Here is a 21,192-nt window from a genome sequence, read left to right as displayed (position 1 = left end):
GGCTTGTTGAGAGACCTGTGTTGAAAAAACAAAGAAACTCCTGCATGTTAACCCTAAAAGAATTTGGCAGAGGTAACTATTAATAACATCTCAAAAAAAAAAAATTCTTTATATTTTTTGAACAGAACGAGTGTTTAAAGGCGAAAGTACTCTGATATTGAAGGCAGGCACATAAATATGACATATCATAATTTGCTAGTGCTCCTCTTTGGAATTGGAAGGCGATGGAATATGACATATCATAATTTGCTAGTGCTCCTCTTTGGATTTGGAAGGCTTCCCATGGCCTTTGCTTTCTCCCTGAGAACAAATTTCTGTGTCTTCCCGGTTGAAGTCTTGGGCAAATCCTCGAAAACAACGGTTCGAGGAGCCATGTAACGGGGCAAGTTGTCCCGGCAGTAGTTAATAATCTCATCCGCGCTTGCATTACAACCATCCTTGAGCTTCACAAACGCACAAGGGGTTTCTCCCCAGTAATCGTCCGGCCTTCCAACAACTGCTGCCTCCAGAACCGCCGGGTGCTTAAACAGCACAGACTCAACCTCAATTGTGCTTATGTTCTCCCCTCCCGAGATGATAATGTCCTTCAAACGGTCCTTTATTTGTATATAACCGTTAGGGTGTCTCACCCCCAGGTCCCCGCTTCGAAGCCACCCACCTCTGAAAGCGGCTTGTGTTGCTTTCAAATCTTTAAAGTAGCCATTCATCACGGTATTGCCTCTGAACATAACCTCACCCATTGTTCTTCCATCTGGTGGCACACTCTTCATTGTGGTTGGATCCTTTATGTCAATATCCTCCATGCCCAGATGATTCAACCCCTGGAGGGCCAACATCTTGGCCTGTGACTCGGGTGGGAGAGCACTCCACTCGGGTTTCCAGGTGCAGACTGTCCCAGGACCATAGGTTTCGGTTAGGCCATAAGCGTGAGTTAAACCAAACCCCAGCATCTGCATCTTGAAAAGAATTTGGGAAGGTGGCGGTGCGCCGCCTGTCATCACCGTCACCTTTCCCGGAAGTGGCCTCTGGATGCCGGCCGGGGCATTCACAATCATATTCAAAACTGTCGGTGCACCGCCCATGTGGGTCACCCGGTGCTGGCAGATGTTGTTAAAAATGCCCTCTGATGTGACATTTCTCAGGCAAATGTTTGTGCCGCCCTGTGCAGCCACGCCCCAAGTAAGGCACCAGCCATTGCAGTGAAACATGGGGACAGTCCACAAGTAGACTGGCATTGAGGGCATTTCATTAAAAAGAACAGTAGCCAGTGAATTGAGATATGCACCTCTGTGACTAAAAATAACGCCTTTCGGGTTGGAGGTTGTGCCTGAAGTGTAATTAAGCGAAATAGGATCCCATTCGTCATTTGGCCATTTGATCTCGAAATCGGGTTTTCCCATCGTTAAAAGTCTCTCATATTCCAAATCGCAGTTGGCTGCAACCATGTTTCTAGTGGAATGAGATGATGTATCGGACTCTAGAATTAAGACTACCTGAGGCAGCTTGATGTTGGGGCTTGTCTTGGATAAAATTCCTATTGCTCCCGTAGCAACATCAAGAAATTGATGATCTACAAATATTATTTTGGCCTCTGAATGCTTCAGTAACACTGAGACCATTTTTGAATCATGGCGAGTATTAAGTGTACAGAGAACGGCGCCAGCCATTGGGACTCCAAAATGTAGCTCATACATTGCTGGAATATTTGAGGCCAAAGCCGCAACCTGCTCCAATGAAAGTAGGCTTGCTTTGAGACTCAGACTATGAAAACACGCATATGATGAGATGATCAAAGGTGTTATATATATATATATATATTTATATATATATATATATTTCTTCAGTCCTTCAACAAGAGATATAAGAGACGGTTATAAAGGCGCAGAGAGCGGCATTCTTGTTTGTCTTGAAACTATGATGAGAAGGGTCGACAGATCAAACCAAATAACAGGCGGAAAGATTAAGAAATAAGTCCAGGGAAAATATAGATTGACAGAACGAGTGGAGAAAAGTGCAGCAGACATCATAGCATTTGCATTCAAATTTTAGATAAGATAATGTATTTATCAATTCAGAATCGAAAAATGGAAAGCGTGTTCCATGGTTTGTTCTAATAATTATATTGAGGAAAACTATCGTTATTGCATAAACAGTTATCAGCAAGTAATCAAGTGAATTGAGGGGTTGTTGGATGTCCCATGGCTTTCAATTACCATACTATATATAAGGTGAAACGAACACCTAGAGCAGCAGCATTCAGCGGTGAAGATTACTTGTGGAACCGGTTAAAGTTTGGATTTCCTTGTGAATTTATGCCGGCGAGCATGACTTCCCCATGTGGGTCCAAGTAGTTCAACTAATGGTGTAACTTTGACCAATCTACATTACTACTGTGATATTTCACCTGTGGATGCTAGAGCAATAAACACTGACCCAACTGCTTATTTCTAAGTGGTTCCATTGTTCCCCTTTTGTCTTATAACACCTCAAAATTCATATATAGAATATGATATCTTTTCTATCTTCAAACCCCATAGCCCCCAAAAACATGAAGTCACACACCAAAGTGTAGGATGCGTCGAAGACAAGCTAGTTTAGCACTCGCTGCAAACTCAGTACTCACACATGCACACACAGAATATAGAACAGCAAATAATTGACATCTTCTCTGGATTCAGTCAATGCACCGCTTATATATTTTAGATGTTAAAACTGCAAAATATAATTACATAAACATGATCGAGAGAGATCTTGAAGTTCATATGTCACTGAATTTCTCATCTAGAAAGAAAATCACAACATAAACATCACTTTGGCATCGGGATAAAAATGTCCTTTGTCATACAAATGCAGATCCAGATCCAATTGAAGTTTTAAACAAACCTTATTATTGATTAATAATAATACAGCATGATCAGAAAGCCTAAAGCCTATGTACTCCTAATTAAGGCGGTGGTGAAAACTGAAATGCAACATCAACCTTGCATTAACATTGAACGGAATATAAGTACAGATAGTCACCATATGGGCCTCAACAGATGAACAGCTATTCTATTTTTCCCCACCCCAATAATGGAATAAAATGAATGCCCACTTCTGGCAATCCCTCTCATTGAATTGGAAGGAACAAAGAAGTATTATGCAAAAGTAAAGGAGAAATAACGTTTGAAGTGCAAAGCTGAGTTTGAGAAAGCCCAAGCTTATTCCTAGAAAAGTCCGACTTAGTTTGAACAGATACAAAAAAGCAAGCAATTGTTATAGAAAATCATCGAGCGTATTAGAAATTTTAATTAAAGAAACAGAGATATAGAAATCAAAGAGACAAAGATCATTCAATACGGGGCAACAACTCATAAACAAACAAACAAACAAAAAGGTGAATTGAAAAAAAAAAAAAAAAAAAAGCAAGCAACCGCCGGCCGTTAGTATGAAAAAGGAGATAAAAGAAAGAAAAGGGGACTGACGACATCGCCGCGAGAAATCCCCAACTGGGAGAGGGCAGAAGCGAGATTGGTACACCTCGCAAGAGTCTGGGCCCAAGTGAAAGTAACGTCGCCATAGACAACAGAGGTGATGTCTCTGTACACCGAGGCCGATCTCAGCAAGAAGCCTATGGGGGAGAGAGGAAGGTAGTTCGCGGAGCACCGAATCGAACCCTCCATGGGGAGATTAGATGCGCACAGAAGAAGACGCAGGGGGGCACTGGCGAGTGGTGGTGGTGGTGGTGGTGGATCATTTCATTTCATAGCTTTGGTATTTATTAGTAATTTTTTTTTAATAAGTTTAATTGTAGGAATTAAGTCTTTTTATTTCCAGAAGAGTAAGTAAGAAGAGTCTTAAGATCCAAATTCGGGGGGGCCCGCCCTACCATTTTTTTCCACAAATTACTTTTGACTAAGAGCCTAAGAGGGAAAGTGTTTAATACGTCTAAGATATATATATATATATGTGGGTGTAATTAAAAATAATAATATTTTATTGGAGTGAGTGATGGCTATTGAGGGTAAAATAATTTTAAAAAAATAAATTATGATTTGAATAATTTGGACCACATATATAAGAAAATACACTTTGCGTAGAAATCAGACAAGTTTGTAATGAAAGAGAAAAACTACTAAGATTGATAAAACCTGCCGTTGCAGCTTGGTCAATGCGCGACTAGACCACTGACTGAGTGGACGGCGTGCGTGGGCGGACGGGAACGGACTTCTTCAGCGACCATGACAGTGTTGTTCGGTTGTTCTTTTTGAATCAGTGGCAGTGGTGGATGAGTTGACGCCGGTCTCCGCCTACCCAATTTCTGATTTTTCTCTCTTCCCTTATCTGAAATGATTTTTCTTTACCCCAATGTCTTTTGTCCTGGTTTTTTTTTTAAGGATAATATTTTTTAATTAATATATAAATAAAAAATAAGATACAAAAAAATATTATAAAATTTTATTTTTAATGTATTTTTTTTAAAAAAAAATCACTAATATTTTCAAAATATTCTTATTTCTTCCTCCTCCAAATAAACATAATTTAGATTTTAAAATAAAAAAAATAACACATATATCCTCTAATATATTTTAGATAATTTAATAAAAATATTAAAATACTTCTCAATCTTATTTTAATTATTCTATATCTTAATTCAAAAAATATTTCAATTTTATTTTAATAATTTTAATAGACGCTACCTAAAAATAAAGTGGATATTTTTGAGAAACCTGTGATAACATGAGTTTGATTATTGAGAAATTTATACATAAATTTTATTAAAAAAAAGAATTTATAATAAAATAATAATATAATATAAATTACGATGCATTGAAAAAATATTCACGCAAAGGACAACATCTATGTTGAAATAGTAAAATTAATAACTGCTTGAAATGAAATAATTTTATAAAAGAATTCATCAATATACATCAGAATTAGCATTAGAAAGTTGATCAATATAAAATATAAGATAGAAGACAATAACAATACTACACGAATCTAGGTTTCCAAAGTCAAAGTAATGTTAATGTAATCTTTCAAACTTGATAATAATATGAGGTTAATTAATGTAGATAGTTTGTTTGTTTTGGTTAATGTGTTAGTTTACATAATTATAATTAGCTAATTTTTAATTGACTGTGTTAACTATGTTAAAAACTGTAACTATTGAATTTCCAACATTATATTTAGTTACATCTTATATTACTAATGAACCCAAAATAAAAATAATAAATTAAAATATTTGTATATCCCAAATAGATTATTATGATTCTTCTTCTATAAAAATTGTTATAAATTATAATTATTATGGGTATTTTTCGGATCACTTCGTATGGGCTGGACTCGACCCAGTAGGCCGACCCAATCTCCTGAAGTCCAATAGACCCAAGACTGAGCTCGTCAGAACAAAGGTCACACGTCGTTGAGACCCGAGGTCAGATCGCGAAACCAAACAATCTCCCAATGATGCTTCCAACTCGCTAGTCTAACCGTTCATCTCACGTAACAACAAGGCCGCTGAATCAACAGAAGTGGAACCCACCTACCCTACCTGAGGTGAATCAAATCCCTAGTAATACGAAACTCGCTCCCAATTTTATGGAATTAATAAGGACACTTCCCTCCCCCCCCCCCCACACAACATTATCTTTCCATTTATAGATTTTATGAAAATTATAAACACCCCACATTATAAATAGGGATCAAAACACCATTGTATGGGATAAACAATAATGATATACTATTGTTCTGCCAGAATAACTAGAGAACAGTTGTGGACTAAGTATCATTCTGATTGAACCACGTAAAAAACTTCCATGCGTACGATTTGTGATTGGTTTTATTTTGTTCATCATCTTTGCATTTGTACTCATTCTCTCATTGCGAGTCTACGAATTAGAGTCGACCAACTCCGAACGTTGACAATAATTTTTATCAATTATTATGAATATCAATTTTTGTTAGACTACTTTTTATTAAGGACTAAATGTTTGATAGCTTGAATACAACTTATCATTTGTTTATCATTTTTTAATGTTTTATGTTTATTTTTGTTGTGTTGTATTATCAGTATAACTAAGCATTATAACAATTTCATTGATTTTATTATTTTATTACTCGACAATTAAATTCTTTAATAGCTTAATAAATAAAAGAACTACCTCCTACTAAAACAAGAAGAAAAAATCAAATTCAAATTCAAATTCAAATTTTTATTTTTATTTTTTATGATTAAGAGTTAGTTAAGGTATTCATCACACTATTGTATATAATAATTCTTTAACATAATAATTTATCAAACTATTGACAAGGTAGTTTACTTATTATACTATCAAATAAAAAGGATAATTATATTTAAACAAACAAAAAATATTTTGAGTATTCAAAGAACACAGCTAATGACATATTTCATACTAAATATTCAAAGACAATCGTAGTTAATGAAAATTAACAAAATAAACATCATTTGATTACCACAAATGAGGTGAGGTCACAGGCTTTACTACAAAAATACTAACATCTTCAAAATCATATCCTTAAATCAAGAACAACCTAATATAGTTTAGTCAATTAACAGATCTTTCATTAGTAAAGTGAACTTCTGAGCCCAGTTTCACAATTTAAGCAACTTTAGCATTTAAATGACCAATTTCGATATTCGTTTACTTTTTACCTACATTGTAACAAAATCATCTTCACCTAAAAGTAGCAAATTACAAAATTTAAATTATTTATCATTCAAATAAACAATATAAAAACATTCTTTGTGAATTATAGAACTATAAGTAATTTAAAACAAAATTCTTACAACTCTTTTAACTTTCTCGTCCAATTTTGTTGCCAATTCTTTCCTTCAATTTCTTTCTCCTTTTCAAGTCCAAAATATGGTTCTTGAACATCCCCATATGCAAAATACGAAAAATAAATTATTCAAATAAACAACTAAACAAACTACTAGGATCTCAGTTCAAAAAAATAAAAAAAACAACAATTTTCTAAACAAATCTTAATAAAAAAAATTAAATAAAAAATTATTAACTAAGATAGATTTAATTGGGTATATAGTGCCCTTATTCAGTAAGTTCTTCCTCTTGTATCTGATTTTCAATGGCTGAAAATACTACGCATCTAAGATCCGTGCGTTTGATTGCAATTATAAAATTTGTATAGATAGAAAATATTTTTTAGACAGTTAAATTGCTTAAAATTAAATTTCAAAAAAAATGTCAATTGAAGATATTTGATTGACTTAATTTTCTATCTAAAAATTGTAATATTTTTTCAACTTTTAGTATTTGAATTCCAAGAAATTATCTAAAAATAAATCAAATATACTATACAAAATATTCAAAAAAATCAAATATATATACATGTATACATACACCCAGCTTGAGGATGAAGGAGTCCCTGCTGCCATCGCCGTCGTCACTGGCTGTCGTTGCCACCATCCTCGTTCACTCCTCAGTTGCTCACCATCACTCTCACTCGCCCTCTCGCTTACTCAATTCGTCGTTGCCTCTCATTCCTTGCGACCACCGGCTACACTTCCTCTCCTCCTCGCAACCGCCGACCGTTCTTCTCCTTCGCACTTTCGCTCTTCTTCTTCTTTTCCAATTCCTTGGAATTTATTTTCCAAGTCCCTCCCTTGAGAATTTGTTTTCCAACAAAAGTGAGAATAAGCCATTGCGTGACCAAAAGTGAAATTTTGAATTATCTGAAAAATATAACTAATCAAACACCACCAAAACTAGAATTTACATGAAAAGTTGTCATTTTTCATAAAAAATATGACCAATCAAACAGGCTCAAGTGTAACCTATATTTCCTTCCCATAATTCCAAACTTCTAATGGAAGTTCCTTACAAATGTTTACCCCACTATCCAAGGCTGGACCTTCCATAAGGCCCATGAGGTAACCGCCTCAAGACCCATGAAAAATTAACTATTTATTAACTATTTAGGGGCCTAAACCTCCCTCTTGTAAGGGCCCACTGCCAGGCCCACCCACCCACCCCCTCTCATCCCCCTCTGCAAAGCTTCACCCTGCTCTTCTCCCTCTCTCGCTTTCGCTGCCTCTCTTGCTTCGTCTGTCACTCCTGGCTTCGCCTTCGTCCTCGCCATCGGTGGCTCACCCTTGCTCTCCCCTTTCGCTGCTCCGTCGAACCGTCACTCGCTGCCTCTCTCTCATCTCGCTACTCTGTCGCCATTCGCTCTCTCGCTTTTCACTACTCGGTCGCCCTCGTGGACGGTGGTGGTGGCTCTCTCTCCATTGCTCACTACCTCTTTCTCACTCCATGGCTTCGTCGCACTGTCTCTCTCTCTCCCTCCGTCGCTCGCCCTCGTCGGCTAGATCTACATCTGCTTCAAGCCTTCAAATTTCAGATCTGCTTCAAATTTTAGATCTGCTTCAAATTTGCTTCAGCCTTCAAGTTCAAGCCTTCAAATTTTAGCGATTAGTTGCTGCGATTTGGGGCCCATTTTTACATTTTGCTTCAAGGCCCCAAAATCTCAGGTTCGCCACTATCCAAATAAACATTTGGATGTCCACAATTGATGAGGGTCGTCATCCATAAAACATAATATGTAGTAATGGTATCAATTCTTTCATGATATAATATTTTAAAAAAATAGACATGCAGATTGAAAATATAAATTTTATCTTTTGACAAATCTCTTCTAAATACTTAAGAATGTGATTTTTCTCTTTAATTTGATATGATAGTTCGGTTATTTTCATCCTCAAAGCATTGATTTCTGGAAATGATTTTGTCACGTTGACTTTCATTAGTTCTTACAAAAAAGCAACAACAAAAAAAAATGCTAAACTTTCATAACTACAAAATTTGAGGGAAAAAAAAAAGATGAGAACTGATATATATATATATATATAATAGGAAGGGTAATAAATTATAAACAAAATAAATATAACATAAAACAGTTCACATGAAAAAAAAAAGAAAGAGAGACACAAATCAAACCTTTGAAGTGTTTTCACCAAGAGTACTCGTAGGCAAAGATTCTTTTTCATAAGGTTGGCTGAAAACATAAGATAATAACTGACAATATTTAAAAGAAGATGGAATAACACTGAGAACATATGACTTCAAAATTTTGGAAAAAGGAAAAGAATGGAAATAGAAAGTTGAAACCAAGAGTGCGCAGAGCAAAGACGAAGGGTTTGAGAAACGGATAGTTGAAAGGAGAACTGATAAAACTTCAAAGAAGACAAAAGAGTAGTAACAAAATCTGATTTCAAGATTTTGAAAAAAATAAAATAAAAAAAGAGAATTAAAATAAAAAGTTAAAATTAAGAGTAGTTCACACCAAAGACAAAAGGTTCAGAAGATGTAGTTGAGAGGAGGAGAACTGATAAAAAGTTAGAAGACGATGAAAGGGTAATAAGAACATATGGTTTTAAGATTTTGAAAAAAAAAAAAAAAAAAAATTAAAATAAGAAATTAATGCCATTTGTCATAAACAGGTCATTTGTCATTATTAATGTCATTTATTAAAAACAAATACACGAACCTTTTAGTAGAATATATATATATATATATATATATTAGAGTCAAGTGTTGCCTAGAATTTTTTTTTTTTTTTTTAATACCGTCCCAACGCCCTCACCTATTGGTTCCAAAGTATGATGAAAAAATTAAATCAGAAAATCTGATAACTCTTAATTTCGATCTCAGAGCAATACTCTGATTATGACGGAATAGGCTCTGTCGACTTTCAATTTCAACCGATCCTGATTCGTTTTGAACCGCAGTGAGTAAGTCCAAAGTGCTAAGAAGAAGAATACAAAGGTTTTAGACGTGAGTCAATACCAGAATTTTTACCTGATTTGGCCAGAACGATGTCTACTCCACGACCGCACTCTAATTATTTTCTCAGAATGGCAGTGTCTCATTATTCTCTCTGTCCCTATTCCTCATGATATCTCTGATTCTTATTTATACCGAGGGACCTTTACAATTTAGATAATATATAGAAATACAATGATTACATAATGGGGAACAAACAAGCCTTATCATCTACACAAAATCGAGAGTAGGATCCTCATTACGAGGGGCATGGGCTGTTGCAGATAAAGTGAATAGTCCCTATCTCTGACTACTCGGCAACTTTACCACTTATGCGAGCTGGCGGTCTTAGGCCAACGACCTAGGCGATCCAACGAACTAAGAGTTTTATTGGGAGTTCGTTAGTCGATCGTTGAGAGCTCGCTAGGGGGCTTTACCAAGAGCTCGCAAGGTGCTTGCTTTACGGGCTTCGGGTTTCGATAGTGTATGGACTTCCTTTGACGAGGTCACCTGGAGTTTCTGAGTTCTGTGTGATTGAGTCGGCCTATTGGACTGAGCCCGACCCAGGAACAGTGAAGCGGAAATGGCGTATAACAGCTCCAAGTGGGAGCTAGGATTTTTTGATATTGTTTTTAGATGGTTAAGTGAGAAGAGGTTGTAAGTTCAAAAAATAGAAAATAGAAAGGGTGTGCGTAGATAAATAACCTTGGGTTATTATTGATTCGGAAATTTGGCACTCAACCCATTGTCCTTGCCATCTTGATCATGCCTGTCTTATCAACGTCATTTGTAACTATTAATTATGAATACTTCAATTTTGTCTATGTTTCAGCATAAAAAGTAAGGAATGTGCAAGACACAACAAATGTCACGTAATATTTAACTCAGCTGAATGTTTAAGGGTAAAAACAGAGGTTTGCCGGTCCATTGTTGACCCAAAGCCTAGTCACATTTTCTGGGGTTGGCTTTCGATGGTCTTAAGTTAGAAGAAATTACAGGTGGGTGAAAAAACTTGGAAAAAAAGAAAGAGCAAGTGTGCGTGGAGAACTAAAATTGGCTCTTTACCTCGTCTAAAGCCAACACGAGATGATTAAAATCTGTCTTAAAAGTATCTTGCACGCCATAACTCTGTCGAAGTGAACGACGATTATAGCGAGGAGGTGAGGGCATGGATGTAAAAAGTTGTAGCATTGGTGTCCCGTGGGGCGTAGTAAAGCAAAGCATACTGTACCTAGCTAGCTAGATCAGACGTGGGTGGTGAATTCACTGCCCCACAAGTAGTCGATTCTCAACCAATCAAAACCCAAAATTTTAAGTTCCATCTCCATCTATAATAAAACTAATTCAACGAAATATCATCAACGGGGTCAAGGATGGACCAAATTGCCATCTCTATTAGCCAACAAATTAATTTATTATTTCGATTCATTATGACCAAATTGCGGTTCAAATATTTGTTCTGGATTAGGTCCTTCGATCAATCACCTAGTTGTTGGTTTATGTACTTTTCTTCATATTCCCCTCCATTACATCTTTTGCATTTTTCAATATTTTCTAGGACTATAATGCAACATCAGAAAAAGATATAGGAAAACAAAAAGGGAAAGAAAAAGCAGCAAAACCTGGTTTTATCTTACAAAGGCTCACCTCAATATCATCTCACCATGGACGTGCTTTTGCATCCGCGTCGTCATGCCCCCCCCCCCCCAAAAAAAAAAAAAATTTAGCCTCTGCAGATGAAACTAAATTTCTGAGACAAGACAGGCAAGCCACCACGAATGGTTATTGCCATGCCAGCACAAGGAAGCAGAGCTGTTTTTATGAGTTTATAGGTCGGTTAATGCCAAAATCAGTGCTTAATACAGCCAATTCTGGACTAAGTACAACAGTTTACGAACGCCGGTATTAATAAATAGAGTTGAATTTGTCAATGATATGACCGGTACATATAACTCACAAACACACACGAAGGTCCAAAACTGACAATTTATCATTTTACATCAATTTCTGGGTTATGAAGCAGGGGTTTAGCTGAAGCCATCACTCAAATGGTTACACCAATGTGTATACTTCAGAGCCGAATAATAATGAGATGCCGGAATGAATTACCTCCTTATAGAGGGCATGACGCCCCTACCAGGTGCAGCTCCACGCCCAGCAACCTGAGCCTGCATAGTGAACCAGTTCGATAGTAAGGCGGGACCCATTAAGGAAGGATTCAACAATTTGTTAGACAGACTGCAGTTTGAACGTCCTAAATTCAGTTTGGCAGTTATATTTAAATGTATCGCGTCAAAGCCATATACGGTTGCCTCTCCATGTAAATTAACTACAGCACTCATAACATTACACTTTCAATTCAATTACAAAAGAGAAACTTACTCTAGCGCGCATTGCAACAGCACGACCACGGCCAACTCCAATGGATGAGCCTTTGCCCTTCAAGAAGGTAAGCAAAATGAAACACAAAAACTAAAGGAATTTTACTATTACGAGAGAAAAACATATATCAGAATAGGCACCTTGATCCTGGACTCCAACCGTTTGAACATTGGAGCATTCTTCAGCATGTCTGGAATCACCATAAACCTGAGTGGAATCCAGGTTTATTCCAAAAATATGGCTATTAGCAGAACAACTCAAAAGAAATTAAATTGTGAGCAAGCAAACTACCAAAATCAAGATTAGAAGACAGTACCTGACTTTGCTACCTCGGATGAAAACATGCTCAAGTTGAGAGACCTTCCCATCCTACAAAATATTAAGAATTTGGCCACTATTAGAAACCCCAAGTCAAAACACAGATGGGATGAAAATAATTCCAATCATCCAAAAATAAGAGGAATGACGATACTTGAAATTGAACAAAATGGACAGTCATTAATTCTGCAGTGATGAACGAAACACATTAAATAAGAAAGGGACAACCAAAGAAGCACGGATGCTTAATTTTGGGCATTGCACCCATGTTTGACAAACATATCAGACATGTTGGGATAATTGTTGGACAGCTAAATTGCATGTTATAATCTTTTATTACAATCTCCATTTTTAGACACTTGTAGGACATTGATAGATATGTGTCCATAAAGTTTTGGATATACAAAGAAACACAAATTAAGCCTAATTATAACTCCAAAACAAAGTTAATTTTTCTCCTGTATTCTCAATAATATTTAATTTATAATGGCAAGATTGCCCCTTTGTAATTGGAAGGTTATGGATCTGAGTTATGAAAACAACCTATGTACAAAGTAAAGATAAATCTAAGTATAAAAAAGATCCTCCCCAATTCTAACAAAAGCAGTAAGCCTTGTGCACTGGCAATGCCTTTGTTTATGTTGAGTGATATTTATATGATTAGTAATATAGATTCTCTCATATTTTTAAGTTGGATTACAGGTATTTCAATATGAATATTTCATATATTATCCACATATAAATATCTAATTGTATCTTAATGTTGGGTTAGTGGTGCTCTTTAATAGGGTAAATTACAATCAAACTCCTTGTAATTCAGGTCATTTTTACAAACACCTCATGTGGTTTAAGCATAGTGGTCAGAAGCATGCCGAGGTATGCTTAGGCACACCTAGGCACAAGGTTCAGTTGAGGGTGCCTCACTATATGAGGCACACACCTAGGTTCCAAGACAAGTATGTCACCATAAGGAGCAAGATGCACACCTTTTGCCCTATGTTATAATTTGTGTTGCTTTTATTTTTAATGGACTTGTTAAAACCTAACTAGTAATAACTAGGGAAAAGAATTAAAAGAAGGAACAAAACCATAAAAACACCCTATTAGCTATCTAATAAATGTGCGCCTTGAGCTTTTGACAACTATGGGTTTAAGTTTGTTATTTCAGATCCGTGTGCTTTATTTATTTATTGATACTTTCAATCAACCCATTTCATCAATCTGGAGGTTAATGTCATTGCAAATCTTATTTAAATGACATCGTTTTTAAAAACTCTTAACCATTGTTGAGTTTGGGTTTGGTTTACTTTCTCTCACTACTTTTCTTACTTAATCTCTCTACTCCCTTTATATCATTATCAAAACATGAAGAAATTTTCCATTTGATCTCCAGGCTCAAACCAGTTAAGGTTTCCCATTAAAACTGAGTTTGGGCCTGCGAAATAACATCTCTGAAGAAATTTTGTTGCAGACCAAACCTTTAGATGTTGGATTTATCCTATCACCATTCTCTGGTCATGTGCCAAAACACAGATTTTCCTTTTTCTGTTGAGTACTCTGTTTCTAGTCTTTTACTGTATATTCATTAACTGTGTTGTTTTTGTCATGTAATATGAGTAGGAAGCTGAACTACAATAGCTAGGGCTATTCCTTCATTTTTTTTTTACCAAACTCCCTCAACTTGAACATCTGCAGTTTTCCCTCATTGCTTTTCTGAATCAAAGTTTTTGGCTGAAAACATCTAATTGATTAATCTGGTATTTGTGAAAACGTTATTTGAACATTTAGGAACTTGTCTTATAACAATCTCTGTGGAGCAGTTCCCAATTTCCCTCCTTCCCCGTCTTTCTCTCTCACATTTTATGTGAATATTATCTGTGTGTGACTTCTGGTATCCATTACAAACTGGTTAAGGGTTTGGGGTTAAACGGTTTGGTTCTGAACATTTAATAGAAGCCTCTCCATGTTTTGACAATAATTAAGAAAAGTAGAGACAGAAAATAAACCAAAACCAAACTCAATAATGGTCAAGATTTATTAATAACAAGGTAGCTTAAATAAGATTGGTAACGACATTGACCTCAAAATTGGGGAAAGGGTTTGATTGAAATAAAAAACATGGGGACCTGAAATAACAAAATTAAACCCTGCTGCCATGTTCTCCTCCGGTTCCGACGTGTTCCCTTTCATTCTATAAGCATGTCTTTTCAAGCTATAGCAGAAGATCGTTGCCAGGTTCATAGACGCTAACTCTGGCACTAAAACTGTTAAGCCTCATTTACCGTATTTCCTTTTCCACCTCATATGAATAACCGTCTGCATACCAAATAATAGCTTCCCATATCTAAGCTCGACAAGAGACATGAATTATCAATTATAACAATCTAAATCATAAACTTTAAGCTCTCAGATCAGTTAGCCTGTACAAGATCTGAAAAGACAGAGTCTAATGACTAATGAAGGCACACCCAAGAGGTACGCATAGTTAAATTTAATTGAAGATTAGGAGCAACCAAACCTCCCCATTAACCAAAAAAAGATATGAAGAAAAAACTTGAAGTACTTCAACTTAATGAATTGAACAAATAACAAACGATAATTCAACATACAGTCAAGTAATTAAATTTCCTCGGAAAGCAAAGCAAATATAAATGTCCAAAGAAGTAAGTAGACTTCTACCAGTAGTAATAGTGGTACCTTAGCAGTGAAGGCGATGTTCTCGAGTTGGCAATTCCAGTTGTCCTCGCATTCGACCATATTCCCTCGGTAGAGCTCGCCGCTCTTAATTTCGACGGTGACTACGTGGCCGGTGGCCTCATGTAGAAGCTTCACCGGTATTCCCAAGGTCCTGCTCATTCCTACTACTACTTCTAATACCTCTTTGAAGCTTCCTTCCTCTTCTTCCACCTGTTACAAAACCCTAACCCCTGCCCCGCCGATCAACTTTGAAAACACCAGGGGCATTGCACATTCTTATTGAACAATCAAAAGGTATAAGTATTTATGTTTTTTGTGTAGTTTTTTATTTTCTAAGAGCATCTTCTTCTAATTTTTGGGTGTTAAATTATTAATTTGTAATCTTAAATAGTGTTATGGCATTTTTGAATTTTATATTTGCTAGGTAGGTTACAAATAGAGGTGTCATTTTAATATTTTTTATTAAAAAATATAATTAAAATTTTAAATTTCAAATTTCAAAATTCAACCATCAATGTTAAAATTTTAAAATTTAATCATCAAAATAAAAATTCAAAAATTTCAAATTCATGTATAAATATGATAATTTTTCTCATGTTTTCATCCATCAATATTACATTTTCTCTATAAAATCATTTATTCTCTCATATTTTCATTCATCCATCTATATGAATCGTTATTCTAATATTTTAGAAGGAATCTTCAATATTGAGGAAGAAGATGATAATCAATTAGATACATTGTATGGTTCAACTAGAAGGTTAGAAGGGTCTAGTTATGGACGAGTAAGAAGGCATCATGGTTCCGTTCCAAGCCATAAAACAATTAATCATGGTAGAGTTGAAGGCCACGAAAAACTCTACTGCGACTATTTTGCTACCCCTTGTGTATATGAAGGTTTTTTTCGAATGAGATTTCGAATAAGTAGTCATCTTTTTCTCCGAATTGCAAATGAGGTTGAACAACACGATCCATACTTCATCCAAACAACAGATGCCGTTGGAGTTCTTGATTTGTCATCCTTTCAGAATATAACAACTGCTTATAGAATTCTTGCATATGGAACACTAGCAAATTTTATGGATGAATACATCAGAATTGGAGAAAGTACTGTCATACATAGTCTAAGAAGGTTTGTGAAAGCTGTTATTACAGAGTTTGATGACCATTACTTGAGGCCACTAAACAATAGCGATATTACTCGATTGCTACAAATAGGTGAACAACGTGACTTTCCTGGCATGTTAAGGAGTATTGATTGTATGCATTGGAAGTGAAAAAATTATTCAACCGCATGGCAAGGTATGTATACTAGTCATTGTCAGGAACCAACAATCATTTTGGAAGTTATGGCTTATCAAGATCTTTGGATATGGCATGCATTCTTTGGGTTTCCTGATTCGCTGAATAACATAAATGTTCTAGATAGGTCCCATGTTTTTGCATTATTAGCTAATGGTCATGCTCCTCCAATAAATTATACAATTAATGGCCATGAGTATACAATGGGATATTATCTAGCAGATGGTATTTATCCAAACTGGTCGACATTTGTAAAAACAATTCCTTGCCCACGAGGTTTGAAGAAAAAATATTTTGCTAAAGTACAAGAGTCGACAAGAAAAGATATAGAGCGAGCATTTGGGGTACTTCAAACCCATTTTACAATCGTGCGTGGACCAATACACTTTTGGGATAAAGAAACACTTGCAAATATTATGAAAGCGTGCATAATAATGCATAACATGGTCATTGAGGATGAAAAAGATATTGGTAACAATGACTTTGATGGAAACGATGCAGATCTGCCTGTAAAAGTGTCGCATGCATATATACCAGAATTGGAAGACTTCATGCAAACCCATTGTTAGATTAAGGACAGTGAGATTCATTCTCAACTACAATCAGATCTTATCGAACATTTGTGGGAACGCCATGGCAAATAATAATTTTCTCAATTTTAATTTCAAGTTGTATTTTTTAATTCCAATTTTAATTTCAAGTTGTATTTTCAATTCCAATTTCAATTTCAAGTTGTATTTCAATTTTACAATTACTTTAATAGCAATCAAACTCCAATTTCAATTTCAAGTTACATAGTTTTTTATGAATAATAACAACATAATAAATAATGACTAAAAAGTTAAACCCCATTTTTTCATAATCTCCATCTTCAAGTTATTCCAATATGTTGCAAAAATTGGGTCCATACAAGTAGTGTTAGTTTTCATGATCTTCATTTTAGTTTTCCATTCATTATTCCTTTCTTTAACTTCTATCTTCCATTTTTCAACTTCTAATTGCATTTCTTTAATTTCTAACTGTTTACGATGTTGCTCCAATGCTATCTCCTATTAAGCAAACACTTTCTCACGCCGTTCCAATTTTTGGCGTTCCACTTCCATTATTTGATTCCAGTGGTGATAATCTAGTATATCTTCAGCCCCAAATTGCTTCTCTTTGTTTTTAAGTTGTTTCTTCAAAGCTTTTCTGCCCAATGGCCTATTGAGGTTGGGAGTGGACAGTATCATCCCCTAAATGTGGAGTTGAATAACAAGATTCAACATAATTTGATTTAGCAGGACTACCACTTGAATGGGTTGTTACTCTCTTATTGCTAGTGAGATTATCAGTCCATTTTTAATATATTCTGACAATGGTCGTATTGAAATGGTCTTCCAATGATCTTAGCAAACATTTCTTTTGTTTCATCAATTTGAAAAGCATATGAAATCATTCAGTCAATAGTTCAAATATTAAATCATAGTAGTATCTATCTAAAAAAGCTCAATTATTACATTATTTTACTAGATGTGTCCACTTTGTCGTAGTCTTTCAATTTGACTATAAAAACCAACAAATTTGACACATTTTACATTTATATCAATCCAACGACTTTTAATAGAAACTTGCGAATACTCTTCTTAATTGCCTCCATGAAGTTCTACGTATTTCAATATTTTATGCTAAAAAACACCGCCTTATTGTTCATTTCCAGTAATTGTATCTTTACTCGTGTTAAGCCACGCAGACATAATTAATTTATCTTCTTCTTGAGATAAGTTCTTTGTCCTTTGCGATTTTCTCACTCTTGAAACAGCTTCATCTTGTACTGGCACCAATACTGCAGGATTGGGCAGCATAGTATCATCATATAAATTGGTGTTACTCATAAGCAAATCAGTGAAAGAACTGTCAAATTGCGAATCCATCTTAAAAAACCAAAAAAAATAATCAATTTAAAGAATGAGCATAAAATAATAAATTAAAATAAATTCTAATGATTAATTTAAATTCTAACAATTAACTAAAATAAAAATATTTTTATATATAATTAATAATTGATTAACTAAAATAAAAACAATTATATATATAATACATACATACCTCCACCTCCACCTCCACCTCCACCTCCAGAACCTTCATTCTCTTATCTACGCCTCTCTTGCCTCCTGCTCCTCACGGCTCACCCTCACAACTCAGCCTCATCGATCGTCCCTCGCACTTGTTGGTTGCCGCCTCGTCGTCTTGCCCTCGCCAGTCGCTGTCTCTCCCTCACCCTCATAGGTCGTCGTCTCCTTCTTGCTTGGTGCTGCTCTCCCTCGCCTTCTTCTCGCTTCGTCACTAACCGCCTTGGCCTAGGCCTCACCCTCATAGACTCCGGCCCTTCATCGCCCTCATCGGCTCCGACCCTTCATCGCTTGCTACCTCGCTGGTCAGTACCTCTGGTTCTCTCTTACTCTGTCTCGCCTCCCCTGTTTCAGGTAAATATATGTATATATAGAATGTAAAATATGGTCGTTGGATTTTTTACTGTTAGCAAATGCAACCTCCATTTTTCTCTCTTCGGGAGTTGTAAAAATTGCACCGCAACAGGATTGTTTCCCTTTTGAAGCTCTATATGTCACTCCCATTGGAGTGAAAATTTTCTATTTTAGGGTGCCATTTCGGCAATTACTGGGATAACACCTCAAATGGCAACTCTTGTTGGAGTTGCTCTAATAAAAAGATGTCACCTAGACTAAATTTCTAACCTAGATAAATAGAATTACTCTATTATTAATTACACATGCCTTCCCCTTTACTGTACACTAATAAATTAATAATTACTTTTGAAGCATCATACACAAAAATTCACTAACATATCAAAAAATTCAAAAACCAAGAGCAGAGAGTATGATTTCCAAACACAGTAGTACTCTTGAAGATCAAGTCTCTCGAACATTGTTAATAATCTCAAAAAGATTCCAGTTTCTCAGAGACTGTAAACCAATTTCAATCTCCTAGAAACCAGACAATAAATCCTCTTGTGATCACATACAAAATTATTGTTGTTATCAAAATATAACAATTAAATTTTATGATGTGGGATCTACTAAAGCTCGGTGTCTTGTAAAATGAGGTTATAGCGAGAAATGTTGTCATAGGGGAGTTTGCCACAAGGGTCTCGCCGCAAGCACCTTCACCACAAGGATTTGGCACAAGCCTCCTCACCACAAGCCTTTTTGCCACAAGGATCTCGCTGCAAGCACCTTCGCCGCAAGGATCTGGCCACAAGGATCTCACCGCAAGCTTCCTCGCCACAAGAATCTCGCCGCAAGGATCTCGCCACAAGCCTCTTCGCCGCAAGAATCCCACCACAAGCCTCTTCGTCGCAAGCCTTTTTTCCACAAGGATCTTGCCGCAAACACCTTCGCCACAAGGATCTCGCTGCAAGGATATTATTCTGTTGATACTCAAAAAATGGGTTAGAAGGCTCATGGGAATCCTCGCCCGCGACAACCCTTTGAGGCCTAAGTCAATACTAGATCCGGGTAATTGTTCACCAAAACAGTAAAGATGAAGTCAAAAGTTGTACCAAAATCGGAGATAGCCATTTTCAATGTCCTATAGATAGGTATTTATAGGGCGCGCTTCTCAAGGATTCCTGGTGTTGACACGTGTCATTTATTGGATGGGCAATGCACGAGGCGTGCGACTGCAAAACCAGATTGCCCCAAACAAGAATTCATCTCAACAGGCTAATCGTTTTTTACAAAGGGATTGTGTGAACCGCGTTGTCGGGCCGTTAGGCGAGATAACGGGCCAATCGTTTTGAGGAAGATATTGTGAGAACCGCGTTACCAAGCCGTTAGGCAGGACAATGGGCTAATCATTTTGAGGAAGCGATTGTGCGAACCGTGTTATCCCGTTAGGTAAGACAACGGGCCAATCATTTTGACGAGGAGATTGTTCCTAGGCCCTGGAAAACATATTAGAGAATGCACATAAAGTAGAGATGTATTGCATTAAAGAGTATAAGCATATCTTTTTTTTTACATGGCCCGGTTACACATGCCTAGGTCCAAAATGTCACCGGGGGCTTACATTGTTGTGTAAATTTAAAGCGTGCTCACTCAAAATGAAAAAACATTACCATTTTTAAATTTTGTCTATCAACCCTATGCGGTTGGTTCAACAATGGCGGAAGTCTCTTCGCTCTTCTTTCCCTTTGTGGACGATATGTAATAAGTGCGTGCCTGCCGCTGGTCTCCCTGAACTTACCCTATGCCCAAAGGGATAGAAAACTTCATCAATAGATAGTATGAGGAGACTATGGCCTTAATGTCATTGAGTAAGGGGCAACCTATGATTGCATTGTATGCCGACGAGATGGTCTTGACTACCATGAAGTTGGTATGTCGCGTTATGTTTTGAGGTCCAGACCCCATTGTGATTGGCAGTCGAATCGATCCCACCACTAGAAATGTCTCTCCAGTGCAACTATATAGGGGTAAGGAAACTCATTTGAGTTGGTTGTGGGCAATACTCATATGCTCAAAGCAATTCCAATAGATTAGGCTGACAGAACTACCACTGTCTATTAGGACTCTTCCGATTGGATGCTTGGCGATGACAACTGAAATTACCATCGGATCATCATGTGGGAGAATTACATCCCCCTGGTCATTAGGCGTAAAGGTAATGGGATCTTCATTTTCCTTGATCTCCCCCACATAGTTGACTTGGT

The 21,192-nt window shown here is 36.4% G+C and overlaps 2 protein-coding genes across 3 annotated transcripts; both read right to left on the bottom strand.

Moving 5' to 3' along the window:
- Nucleotides 1–92: 92 nt before the first annotated feature.
- LOC127799534 (butanoate--CoA ligase AAE1-like) lies at nucleotides 93–3,736 on the bottom strand. Its single transcript, XM_052333650.1, has 2 exons — nucleotides 3,465–3,736; nucleotides 93–1,724 (listed from the first exon to the last, which is right to left on the bottom strand). Exons 1-2 carry the CDS (start codon nucleotides 3,660–3,662, stop codon nucleotides 240–242), a joined length of 1,683 nt encoding a protein of 560 aa, XP_052189610.1. The 5' UTR covers nucleotides 3,663–3,736; the 3' UTR covers nucleotides 93–239.
- Nucleotides 3,737–11,585: 7,849 nt separating this feature from the next.
- Nucleotides 11,586–15,442, bottom strand: LOC127800138 (small nuclear ribonucleoprotein SmD3b-like). Of its 2 annotated transcripts, none has more exons than XM_052334584.1 (5): nucleotides 15,183–15,442; nucleotides 12,484–12,536; nucleotides 12,308–12,374; nucleotides 12,168–12,224; nucleotides 11,586–11,953 (listed from the first exon to the last, which is right to left on the bottom strand). In XM_052334584.1, exons 1-5 carry the CDS (start codon nucleotides 15,339–15,341, stop codon nucleotides 11,891–11,893), a joined length of 399 nt encoding a protein of 132 aa, XP_052190544.1. In that variant the 5' UTR covers nucleotides 15,342–15,442; the 3' UTR covers nucleotides 11,586–11,890. The 2 variants fall into 2 exon arrangements, with proteins under 2 accessions (XP_052190544.1, XP_052190545.1); XM_052334585.1 differs by having other exon boundaries at nucleotides 12,168–12,217.
- Between the last annotated feature and the right edge of the window lie 5,750 nt (nucleotides 15,443–21,192).

The sequence above is a fragment of the Diospyros lotus genome, chromosome 4, assembly GCF_014633365.1.
Source record: "Diospyros lotus cultivar Yz01 chromosome 4, ASM1463336v1, whole genome shotgun sequence".
Lineage (NCBI taxonomy): Eukaryota > Viridiplantae > Streptophyta > Magnoliopsida > Ericales > Ebenaceae > Diospyros > Diospyros lotus.
This window is presented reverse-complemented; position numbering and strand designations above follow the sequence as displayed.

Excerpts from the sequence above, each read along its gene's own strand:
- LOC127799534 (XM_052333650.1), bottom strand. The coding sequence starts at position 3,662 with ATGGAGGGTTCGATTCGGTGCTCCGCGAACTACCTTCCTCTCTCCCCC. Across the intron at positions 1,725-3,464 it reads GGATTTCTCGCGGCGATGTC|GTTGCGGCTTTGGCCTCAAA; the intron begins GTCAGTCCCCTT and ends TCATTGGAGCAG.
- LOC127800138 (XM_052334584.1), bottom strand. The coding sequence starts at position 15,341 with ATGAGCAGGACCTTGGGAATACCGGTGAAGCTTCTACATGAGGCCACC. Across the intron at positions 12,537-15,182 it reads ACATCGCCTTCACTGCTAAG|GATGGGAAGGTCTCTCAACT; the intron begins GTACCACTATTA and ends AATATTTTGTAG. Across the intron at positions 11,954-12,167 it reads CTGTTGCAATGCGCGCTAGA|GCTCAGGTTGCTGGGCGTGG; the intron begins GTAAGTTTCTCT and ends TTCACTATGCAG.